Source organism: Eulemur rufifrons, chromosome 5, assembly GCF_041146395.1.
Source record: "Eulemur rufifrons isolate Redbay chromosome 5, OSU_ERuf_1, whole genome shotgun sequence".
In the NCBI taxonomy this organism is placed as follows: domain Eukaryota; kingdom Metazoa; phylum Chordata; class Mammalia; order Primates; family Lemuridae; genus Eulemur; species Eulemur rufifrons.
Window position 1 is genome coordinate 48,045,323 of NC_090987.1, and position 12,796 is coordinate 48,058,118.

The 12,796-nt window shown below is 41.7% G+C and overlaps 1 protein-coding gene across 1 annotated transcript in view; it reads left to right on the forward strand.

Moving 5' to 3' along the window:
* ARHGAP28 (Rho GTPase activating protein 28) overlaps positions 1 to 11,276 on the forward strand; it is a 170,509-nt gene extending 159,233 nt beyond the window's left edge. Inside the window, exons 17-18 of the mRNA XM_069468255.1 lie at positions 8,777 to 8,841; positions 11,082 to 11,276. Of these exons, the coding sequence (XP_069324356.1) occupies positions 8,777 to 8,841; positions 11,082 to 11,176 (160 nt within the window). The 3' untranslated portion in view covers positions 11,177 to 11,276. The remainder of the gene's footprint in view (positions 1 to 8,776; positions 8,842 to 11,081) is intronic.
* Positions 11,277 to 12,796: the final 1,520 nt, after the last annotated feature.

Consider the following 12,796-nt stretch of genomic DNA (forward strand, 5'->3'; position numbering starts at 1 on the left):
TGGACACCTGCAATACTGTAAATGCATAGTTACCACTGGGCAGTCATATAAGGACTTGAAATATCATTTGAGGGATCTGGGCATCCAACAGAGTCCTAGTTACATGTGTCATGAAACTGGCTCTGTATTCTCTAGTAGACATTTTATAGAAAGAAAGTGTTTCTAATAAAAATAAATTAGAACCAATGACTTCACAGATAGACTCAAATCCTTCGTAACAACTTTAAAAGATCTTGCCCTATCCATTCTCTTTACTTGTTAGAACTATGCCCTATTTCAGTTCAAATGTAAACTGGCCCCAGTTTTGCCTGTTTCACCAGAGGCATGTTTTCCAACTGTCTACTCACAGCCCCTTCTGTCTAAGCAAAAGGATGAGGGGGCTCCTGTTCCTCCCAGTCCTCCCTCTTGCAACTAAAACACCTTGGGCCTCACACAACAAACAGCAGAGGAATATTCTGAACGGTGGAAGAAGAGACCCTGAGAAACGACATGGGGTGAATTCTGGGAGTTTCTGCATCGCCTCCCACTTAGCCCAGACAGAGCACTGCCGAAACTTCCACCCTGGGGCCGACAGCAGGCACAGATGAAAAAGAATTCTGGAAAAGCCTGTTCCCACTCGCCAAAGGATTGGGGAAAGAGGTGGCCTAACCCCAGACAACCCTTCCGACAGTGCCTTCCCTGCTCCAACCAATGCTAACAGAAGAAAATACCCCCGCGGTTTCAGGGGCACCAAGCAGGGAATGGATCTGCCCTCCGCCACCCAATGGAACCAACCTGGGTGGTGACTGCAGGGTCCTACAGTGAGCTGAGTCTCCAGCCAGCAGCAGTGACACTTAACAGCAGTAAGGCAGTGCAAGGCAAGCTACTCAGTACGGCCCAGTGGGAAGCCGAGCTTCCATCTCCATGAACAAAACCGAACAAGGTGGGGCAAAGCAGCGCTTCCCTCCTTCTGCCACTGGTATCAGTCAGGCCCAGTGGGGAGTTGAGTATCCACCTGACACCTGGTGGAACAGGTGGCAGGAAGCGGGAACAGGTGACACTCTGCTTCCTTCTCTCCTCTCTTCTGGTGTCGGTGGGACCCAGTGAGGAGATGGGCGTCACCCTCACCCCGCAGCAACAAAGCAGGGGGAGTCAGCCTCTATTTCCCCAACCTGGTGGCAGCAGAGGCCAGCAGGGAGCTGATCTTATGCCCCAGTTGGAGGCAGTGTGGCAGTGCCAGCTGGTGTCCCACTTTCACTGTGGCCCAGCAAGAAACCGAACATAAATGACCTTGTGCTGAACCTCGGCTGGAGCACTGTGTGCCCCAAATGAAGATTAAATAATATCTAATACAATACGCAGTCACTCGTTGCAGAATAATCACCATGTGAATGAGAAAAGACAGTCTTCAGATGCCAACACCAATCTGAGTCAGATGTTAGAATTATCTGACGGGCCGGGCGCGGTGGCTCACTCCTGTAATCCTAGCACTCTGGGAGGCCGAGGCGGGTGGATCGCTCGAGGTCAGGAGTTCGAGACCAGCCTGAGCAAGAGCGAGACCCCATCTCTACTAAAAAAAATAGAAAGAAATTATATGGACAACTAAAATATATATATACAAAAAATTAGCCGGGCATGGTGGCGCATGCCTGTAGTCCCAGCTACTCGGGAGGCTGAGGCAGTAGGATCGCTTAAGCCCAGGAGTTTGAGGTTGCTGTGAGCTAGGCTGATGCCACGGCACTCACTCTAGCCCGGGCAACAAAGCGAGACTCTGTCTCAAAAAAAAAAAGAATTATCTTACAAGAGTTTTACAGCAACCATCCCAAAAAAAAAGTTTTCGTAAACAATTACAAATTCTGAAACAAATGAAAAAGTAGAAAATCTTATAGTGTTATAAAAAAAACAAAGCAGAAATCATAGAACTGAAAAATGCAAAAACCGAAATATAAAGCTTGTTGAGCGGGCTCAGTAGTAGGGTGGAGATAACAAGGGACAGAATTAGCAAGTTTAGGACACATCAGTAGAATATCCTGAACTTCGGAGAGAACATAGACTGAAAAAGTGAGCACAGCCTCAGAGACCTCTGAGGCCTTAACAAGGGAGCTAAATTTCTTATCAGAGCCCCGAAAGGAGAGGAAAGACACATCGAGACTGAAAATGAACGTGAGTAAATGAGGACTGAAAACTTACCAAATTAGCAAAAAACATAAACCTACATATTCAAGATGCTAAGTGAACCCAAATGGGATAACCAAAGAAATCCATGCCAAAAATAGTATAATTAAACCTGTGACTATTAAAGACAAAGAAAGCATCCAGAGAAAAAGACACGTTTTATATGAGAACATCGATTCGAATTACAGCGAGCTTCCCACCTGAAACCGTGACAGCCAGAGGGACGGCGCATAACATTTTTCAAGTACTGAAAGAAAAGAACTGTGAACCGTGGATTCTGTATTCCACAGAAATACCCTTCAAAAATGGAAGGGAAATAAAGACATTCTCAGATGAAGGAAAACTAAGAATTTGTTGCTAACAAACCTACCCATAAAGAATGGCTGAAGAAAGTTCTCTAAACAAAAAGATGATAACAAGGCTTGGAATATCAGAAAGGAAAGGAGTAAAACAACAACTCAAAGTACTATTAAAAAAAAAAGAAAGGAAAGAAGAACATCAGAATGGGTAAAACTAGGTCTAAATATAGTTTACTATCCTACTTTTCATGCATTTCTTAAAACATATTTGATGGTAGAACAAAAATTGCACCATGTTATTTGATACTTTATGTAGAGGAAACACCACTTATAAAACAATTACTTTTTTTTTTTTTTGAGACAAGGTCTTGCTCTGTTGCCCAGGCTAGAGTGCAGTGGCATCATCATGGCTCCCTGCAGCCTCCAACTCCTGGGCTCAAGTGATCTTCCTGCCTCAGCCTCCCAAGTAGCTGGGACTATAGGTGCATGCCACCATGCCCGGCTAATTTTTCTATTTTGTTTTTTGTAGGGATGGAGTCTCACTGTGTTGCTCATGCTGGTTTTGAACTCTTGGCCTCAAGCAGTCCTCCCGCCTCAACCCCAAATGCTGGGATTACAGGCATAAGCCACTGTGCCTGGCTTGACAATTACATTTTTAGATGGTGGGAGGTCCCCACTCCTTACATGTGGTCTATGCAGAGTGACTTCCTTCTTTGGTACAGTAAGTAAAGAGGGAGAATGTAACTTTATAGTCAAGAACTCTAATCAGGCCAGGTGTGGTGGCTAACGCCTGTAATCCTAGCACTCTGGGAGGCTGAGGCGGGAGGATTGCTTGAGCTCAGGAGTTCGAGACCAGCCTGAGCAAGAGCGAGACCCCGTCTCTACTAAAAATAGAAAGAAATTAGCTGAACAACTAAAAATATATAGAAAACATTAGCCGGGCATGATGGCACATGCCTGTAGTCCCAGCTACTTGGGAGGCTGAGGCAGAAGAATTGCTTGAGCCCAGGAGTTTGAGGTTGCTGTGAGTTAGGCTGACACCACGGCACTCTAGCCCAGGCAACAGAGTGAGACTCTATCTAAAAAAAAAAAAAAAAAAGAACTCTAATCAGCCAGGTGATCAAGGTAAACACTAACAGTGATATGTCATGATGATAGTGTGTGCCTTTGGTAAGATATGATGAAATGACACTTTATCTCTGTGGTTTTCCTCCCGAGAACATATAACTCCAACCTAAACATGAGAAAAACATCAGACAAATCCCAAATAAGGAACATTCTGCAAAATACCTGGCCAGTATTCCTCAAAACTATTCAGGCCACCAAAAACAAGGCACATATGAGAAACTGTCACAGCCAAGAGCAGTCCAAGGACACAAGACTACGGTGTTAGTTTCCCAGGGCGACCATAACAAATTACCACAAACTGGGTGGCTTAAAACAACAGAAACGTGTTCTCTCACAGTTCAGGAGGCCAGATGTCGAAATAAAGGTGTTGGCAGGGTTGGCTTCTTCTGGAAGCTCTGAGGGAGAAACTCTCCCGTGCCTCTCTCTTAGCTTCCGATGGTTGCTGGCAACCTTGGCACTCCATGGCTTGTGGACTCATCATTCCAGTCTCTTCCTCCATCTTAACATCATCTCTACTCATCTCAGCAGCCCCCTGAATGCAGGATGATTTCATCTCAGGATCCTTAACTACTTACAAGTATCATGTTTCAAAACAAGGTCAAAATATCGAACTTACGGGCAGGTGTGGATTTGAGGGATACTGTTTACTACAGTTACTAAAGGTGAAATCCTGGATGGGGTCCTTGAACAGACAGTGGACACTAGGTAAAAATGAAGGTAACTGAATACAGTATGGACTTCACTTAATAATAGCACATCAATATTGGTGCATTAATTGTAACCATATTAATGTTAGATGTTTGTAATAGGGGGAACAAGGTGTGGGGCATACGGAAACTGCCTGTACAATCTTCACAATTTTTCTGTACATCTAAAATTTAAAGTTTGTTTAAAAATTTTTTCCAGGGTCCTACCAATTTAAAAAAAAAAAAACTACCACTTTTTAATTGTAAAATATCAATAATTCTGGAGTAAAATAGATGAAGTTTAGTTGTACTAGAATATCAGGGTTATTTTTCTACTTTAAAAATGAAATCTGTACATGTATCAGTGGTCCTCCTTTAACCTAAGTTATTTTTAATTCAAGGAACTGAGAGTAAATGGAATTACCACACTCATTAGGATGGCTGTTATCAAAAAAAAAAAAAAAAAAAAAAACAGAAAATAACAAGTGCTGGTGAGGGTGTAGTGAAATCAGAACCCTTGTGCACTGTTTTTGGGAATGTGAAATGGTACAGCCACTGTGGAAAACAGTATGGTAATTCCTCACAAAACTAAAAATAGAATTACCACATGATCCAGCAAGTCCACTTCTGGGTATATGCCTAAAAGGATCGAAAGCAGACCCTTACAGATATTTGTGCTCCCATGTTCATAGCATCATTCACAAGAGCTAAAATGTGGAAGCAACCTAAGCCTCCATCAACAGATGAATGAATAAGCAAAATGAGGTCTATACATATAATGGAATATTATTCAGTCTGAAGAAGGAAAGAAATTTGGACACATGAACCTCAAGAACGTTATGCTGAGTGAACCAAACCAATCACAAAACACTGTATAGCTCCACTTGTGTGAGGTACCTAGAGTAGTCACAATCATAGAGACAGAAAGGAAAATGGTGGTTGCCAGCGCCGGGGCGAAGGGAGGGATGGGGAATTGTTATTTCATGGGCCACAGAGTTTCAGTTTTACAAGATGAAAAGCGTTCTGGAGATGGATGCTGGTGGTGGTGGCACAACATTATGAATTGCACTTAATACCACTGAACCGTACACTTAAACATGGCTAATACGGTAAATTTTATGTTGTGTTTTACCACAATAAAAATAAAATCTTTTTATAAAAAGGATAAATAGGCTGGGCGCAGTGGCTCACACCTATAATCCTAGCACTTTCCATATAAATTTTTAGAATAGGCTTGTGCATGGTTACAAAATATCTTGCAGAGATTTTGATAGGAATTGCATTAAACCTGTAGATCAATTTGGGGAGAAGGAACATCTTTACGACATCGATTGTCTTCCAATCAATGAAGATGGTATATTTCTCCATTTTTTGGGGGGGGGAGGTCTTTGTTGATTTCTATCACCAGCATTTTGTAACATTCAACATACAGATCCTGTACATGTTTACTTAAGTTTATACCTAAGAATTTACTTTGGAGTGACTATAAATAGTATTGTGTTTTTGCTTTTGGTTTAAAATTTGGTTTCCACATGTTCCAATGTGATTGATTTTTATGTGTTGATCTTGTATACCGTGACCTTGCTGAACTAAATTATTAGTTCTAGGAGGCCTTCCTTTTTAAAAAAATTTTATTTTATGGAATTTATGTCCTAAAGACAGGTCATCTGCAAATAGAGACAGTTTTATTTATTCCTTTACAATTTGCATGCCTTTTATTTATTTTTCTTGCCTTACTATAGTGGCTTAATCTTCCATTAGCCCTAGAATAGCTAAAACAATCTTGAAAAAGAATAAAGTAGGAGGAATCACTGTACTAAATATTAAGGTCAACTGTATACCTACAGTAATCATGACAGTGTGGTATTGGTGTAGGGACAGACACGCAGATCAATGAAACAGAATAGAGAACCCAGAAATTTACCTACATAAATAACGCCCAACTGATTTTTTAAAAATTTTTTATAATAAACTAAACATAACATAAAATTGTTTTAACCATTTTAAGGGTACAGTTCAGTGACATCAAGTGCATTCACATTGTTGTGCAGCCATCACCACCTTTCACCTCCAGAACACTTTTTATAATCCCACACTGACACTCGGTGCCAGTTTCTTCCTGCCCATGGCCACTGGTAACAACTCTTCTGTTTTCTTCTCTGTGAATTTGAATTATGCAACTGATTTTTGACAAAAGTACAAAAGCAGTTTAATGGAGGAGCTTTTTCAACAAAGGGTTCTATAGCAACTGGACATCCATAGGCAAAAAATAACCCTTGATCTAAACCTCACACCTATATAAAAATTAACTCAAAATGGATTTCAAATTTAAACATATAGTGCAAAACTATAAAACTTTTAGAAAACAACATAGGAGAAAAATCTTTGTGATCTAGGGCTAATGAAGAGTTCTTAAAACTTGCCACCAAAATCATGACCCATAAGGGATAAAATTGATAAATTGGACCTCACCAAGATTGAAAACTTACACTGTGAAAGACTCTGTGAATACTATGAAAAGACAAGCTAAACACTGGGAGAAAATATTTGCAAACCACATATCCAACAAAGGACTGGCATCTAGAGTATATAAATAAAACACTCAAAATGCAACAGTAAAAAGAAAAAAAGCCAAAGGATCCAATTTGGAAACGGGCAAAAGACATGAACAGAACATTTCACCAAAGAGATAAACATGCAAAAAGATGTTCAGCATCATTGGCCATTAGGGAAATGCGAATTAAAACCACAATGATGTATGACTAGACACCTATGAGAATGGCTAAAATAAAAATAGTGACAACACCAAATACTGACAAAGACACAGAGAAACTGGATCTCTCGTCCATTGCTGATGGGGATGTAAAATAGTACAGTCATTCCACAAAACAGTTGGGCAGTTTCTTATAAAACTAAATATCCAACTGCCATATGACCTAACTGTCACACTCCTGGGCATTTATTCCAAAGAAATGAAGAGTATGTTCACACAAAAACCTGTACACAAATGCTTATATAGCAGCTTTATTTATACAGTCAAAAATTGGGCAGCGAGGCAGGGGGACCATCAACCGGTAAACGACAAAACAAACTGTGGTCCATCTATACCATGGAATAGTACTCAGCAATAAAAATGCAGCATCTTTGGTGAATCTCTAGGGATTTATGCCAAGTGAGAAAAAAGCCAATATAAAAAGATTCCAGGCTGTGTGTTTTGTATAACGTTTTGAAATGACAAATTCATAGGAACACAGAAGAGGGTGGTGATTGCCAGGGATACAGGATTGGGGCAGGGTGGGATGGGGAGAGGGAGGTGAATGTGGCCATAAAACAGCAACAGGGCGATGCTTGTAGTGGAAATGCTTTGTAACTTGACTGAATCGGTGCCGACATTCTGGTCATGATATTGCACTAGAGTTTTTCAAGATTGAAAGAAACTGGGTAAAGGGCGTACATTTCTTGCGTGTATTATTTCTTACAACTACCTGTGAATCTATAATTATCTCAAGAAGTTTAATTAAACAAAAAAAGAGGGCACATGTGCTTCTTCCTCACAATAGAGAGGCAAGGACAATCTTTTTGAGGTAACCAAGCTGCATGTCGTTCCTGAATTGGGATGGCGATCAGTGACGGTCTCTCAGCCTCTCCGACTCCAGCATTCTAGTCTGGGGTGGAAAAATTAAGTGGGGCAATTGTTTTCTCTGACTTGCTTTTATTATAGAGCAGAGACTTGCAACGAAGTCAACCTTAGACAGTTTGCAAAACATTAGGAAAGCTTAGAAATGTGACAGGGGCTGAGGACAGGATTCCATTCAACTTTTGGCAAATGCAGAAATGAAACCAGAGAGTTATGTGGCCAATGGCAAGGCAGCATTAAATAGTTGTGGGCTGGGTGCGGTGGCTCAGCTTGTAATCCTAGCACTTTGGGAGGCTGAAGCAGGAGGATTGTTTGAGGCCAGGAATTTGAGACCAGCCTGGGCAACATAGCAGGACCCTGTCTCTACAAAAAAGTTACGAAAAAGTGAGCATGGTGCTGTGCGCCTGTAGTCCCAGCTACCCAGGAGCCTGGGGCAAGAAGATCGCTTCAGTCCAGGAGAATGAGGCTGCAGTGTGTTATTGTTGGGCCACTGCACTCCAGCCTGGACAGCAGAGTGAGACCCTGTCTCTTGAAAAAACAAAACAAATAAACAAGCAAGCAAAAACACCCAGCTGCTCCTTGGCCAGCCCTGATGTGTCCTAAATGGAGCTAACAGCTGCAGATCATGACAACCTAGGGCCCATTCGGTTGTCACGTTGCACTGTAGCATCCCAAGTTGGTGTGGAACTGTCCCATCCTCTCTGGACCTCAGCTTCTTGTCTGTGTCAAACAGAAAAATGATTGTGTTTATCACAACTGCAGTCATAGTAAGGTTTCGTGGAGTATGTTTCATCAATGTAGAATGAATTGTTTGTTGCCAGATCATAAAAGAAGTTTAAAATTATATTGCTCTCTCGTTTGTTTTTTCTTAGTCGTGGTTCATCAGAATGTATTAAGATTCAGAACCAAAGGTTATATGAAATTGGAGGAAACATAGGTAAGCATTCTGTGATAACTTCTAAATTCTCTGGTTACTGTAAAACAAATATGCTTCTGTTGTAAAGGTACATATTTTACACATTTCTTAGATAATTCAAAATCAGTAAGTTTCTGATTTTTTTAATCTCCTGTAAGAACAGTTGCATGACTTTTCTAAAATATTTTCAAAATTTAAGTGAGAATATTTTAGTGTTGTTTTGGAGTAGACGTTGGGGCCTTTTCAATGTGACCCTTAAAGTTGGAAAGTATCTTCCTAGACACACACAAAACAAAGAAGACATGATGAGAACTTTGAGAAGCACGCCAGCCTTCTTGTTTAATTTCCCGATTTCACTGTCACCCCAAGTTCATTCCTCCTATTTCCCTGGGTAGGGGAAGGGGGAGGAAGCTAAAGAGAATTCTTCCCCCTCAGTCTGTGGACGCCCTCACAGCCCCGCGTGCTCCCCTTGCTCCTGCAGAGGGCCCGGCCCCCGACTTCCCCTCCCCGCCTAGGCAGGGTCTTGCTCCGTTGGCCCCTCCACTCCCTCCAGCCTCGCCAGCCTTTCCCTGCCAACTGCAGCATTTTCATCTGCATAAAAAAATTCTGGTAATTTCTCTCATCTTTACAAAACTCTCTCCTGACCCCCTTCCATCTACTCTCATTTCTGTTCCACTCAGAAGCAAAAAGTCCTTGACTCAGTTGTGTACACTGCGCCTTCTGTCTTGCCTTTCTCTCTGTCACGCTTTACCCCTCAGCACTCGGGTGGAACCGCTCTCTTGCCCAGGTCACCACAACTCCCGTGTTGTGGAACCTGATACTCAAGTCTGATTTTAGGACTGCCGAGGCGATCTTTCCCTTCTTTGAGAAACGCTTTCTCCCCCCCAATTTCGAGGACACCCTCAGCCTCTGCCTTTGCTCCCACTTCACTGGCTGCGCCATGGGAGTCCCTCACGCCCATTACTTCTCGTCCTCGCAGCCTCTCAGGGTTGGAGAGCTGCAGGGCCCGGTCCTTGAACTCTTTCCTATTCACACTGAACTTCCTGGATGGGCCCAGTCCATCGGGCAACTCTAAACACACCTGTGTGCAGATGCCGCTCAAACTTGAGCGCCAGGCTTCCCTGCAGACGCCACACCTGCACGTCCAGGCACCAGGCACGGTGGGCCTCAGGGCCTTGGCATTTGCTCTTCCTCCCAGCATGCTCTGCCTCCCTCGCCTCTGCCAGGTCTGTCCATGGGTCACCTGCTCAGTGAGACCTTCCTGGCTCACCGCCCCACCCCCCACATACCTTCCATGCTTTGCTTTTTTCTAAGGTTCTTATCACATCGGACGTACTTTATATATACTGAATTTATTTGTTAGTTGCCTTTTGCCCCTATGGAGTGTTTTTGACTGTCTGACACGTTGCTGTACCCCCAGCCCTAGAATAGTGCCTGGCACATAATAACTTACAATAAATATTGGATAAATTAATGAATCAAGCAAGCCAAGTGCACGAGCAAATCTCGGTAGTTTTGTTTGAGACTTTAATATACATTTCAGGCACACTTGCACATGAAGCCTTTCACGTATGCTTGTCCCACGGAATGATCTTTTTGTTGTTACCATTTCCGGATTTCCTGCCTGTAGGTAGGTATTGCGTCCATAGTAAAGAAACAAAATGACTATTCCTAAAATGAACTTGATTTGGAACTTCTCTAGCCCCCGTCAAGTTAATGTGTGTAAAACCATTAGAGGACATGTGTTAGCATAGAAGTGATGAGTTTATACCCGAAACAAGTGCTTGCCATATTTTTCTAGTTGACGTGGCGAAGCTAGGAAACAATTTGCCTATGGTTGATACGTCTGTTTTTTTCACAATTACACATGAGATTTATTTGAAGTACCTGTTCTTCACAGGCTTAAAGAAAGAAACAGGAGGGAAGGCAGGGAGGGAGGGGCGGGGGATGGAAGGGAAGGAGGGAGGGAGGAAGGCTTACTAAGAGTGCAGTGTACACTGTTCTGGTGTTGGGTACCCTGAAAGCCCTGACTTCAGCATGATACAGTTTATCCACAGAACAAAAAACACTTCTACTCCCTAAATTTTTTTTAATAAAAAAATGAAAAATATTAAAAGAAACTTTAAAATGTGTCTGCTTTCTTTTGGCTGATAGAACTATATTGGCCTTATTTGAACCTTATAACACACACATACGTGTGCTCATGCACACATGCAGAGAAATGTGCATTATTAAAAATATTAATTTTATCTTTCTTTTAGGACAGCATTGCTTGGATCCAGATGCTTATATATTGGATGTATATCATGCAAATCCTCAAGCAGAGTGGGTGATTAAGCCCCAAGCAAGTCTTTGAAATGCCCTCAGGATGGCTGCTACCGTGTGTTGTACGCCACGAGGATCCTACATTTAGTGGGGAAGGAACAGCACTGCTTTGCCGTGCGTGTCCCCGCAGCCCTCTCGGTGTTTCCGGCCCTGAGTGACGGACATCGCCAACGTGAACTGTGGAATAGGAGCGCCGCGGTTCACCATTTCAACTGAAATTTCCTCATGACATTTCTTTGATCAAAGTAAAGGAAAGGGGATTTGGTCCTTCCAGAAGAAAGGCCAGTCTCAAACGTGGAACTCTAATCATTTCTAGTATTTTGACTTCATAGCAGAAATGAACTTGGCCCTCCCTGTATCTGGGGATAAGCAACACTTGTTTATGTAGCCAATGCTACTGAACACGAGAGGTGAAAGAGACCCTTTTTTGTTATATACGTATATTGACCTTTTTGAGCAAGAATGCCAGAAATAGCCTTAATTTCTCCTCTGCAAAATTATCCAGATCTGCCTTCCAAAGAAAATCAGTTTCTAAAGTGAAACAGACCATATTTATGCTCTCACTCCTGCATTGGAGGAGGAAGAACTTCCGTTTGAAGAAACCGTATTGTTAACGGACGTCATACTGTACCATGGCCATCAGCATTCTGGTGCAAATGAACTTGTCTCTATCATTGACTGTTGAAAATTGGTATTTTAAAAGCTTATTCTCTTCTGAGCACAGGTCCCTCTAGTGAAGCTTAGCTTCACAAAGTGTGTCTTACGCTTTGCTAGCCTTTGTAATCAATGTTCACAGAGCTTCTATTTTCTCATTATGGCTGTGGTGCTCAATGAATGTCTTTCCATATGCCAGGCACAGATTTCCTTTTCTGTCCAACATATCATTTTTTATATTTCATGCTGTAGATGGTCACTTCCGCAGCGCCAATTTAACAATGCAGAACTTCTGAGAAATACTGCTATATCCAAGATTTATAAGCTGTAAAAGCAGATTTTGCTTCTGCCATAAATCATGGACATGGCCAACCACTGTGGATTAGCATAAGTCTTTAAAATCAGGTGCATGTTTGATAAGTTAAACTGTCTCACTCTCAAAATTCCTGCAGAGCCATTTTCCAGGCTTGCAATGTCCAGAACACATAGTCCTTGCATTTCTAATTTAGAGCAAATGTGCTGAGGGATTGGACAGCTCTGCCTTTCATTTTGAGATTACAGATATAGTCCTAGGGTTGGCTAGAAATGGATACAGAGTTCTCATTTATCCCAGATACATACTTTGGCTTGGAATCCACAGATAGAGACATTGATAAATTTATATCACTTTTAATGAGATTCAAGGCCCAAATGATTTTCTTGCAATTCAAACAATAGAGAAAGTTGCTCACAAATGCAGAAAACATTTTTTGTCTACTTCTAAGTCTCAAAACATAACGTTATAATATTTTAAGCCCATCCATATGTAGAAGAAATCTTTCATATGCTACATTATGCCGTGATGTCTATACAAAACATTGCTTATATTCAACATGTAGATAATTGTGTTTTCTGGCCTTTAGGATTTTGTTATATTTTTTATAGAAAACACAAAGATCCATTCATTGGATTTGTTTATTTGATAATTTTTATTTCCTTTGCCTGAAAACTCATTAAA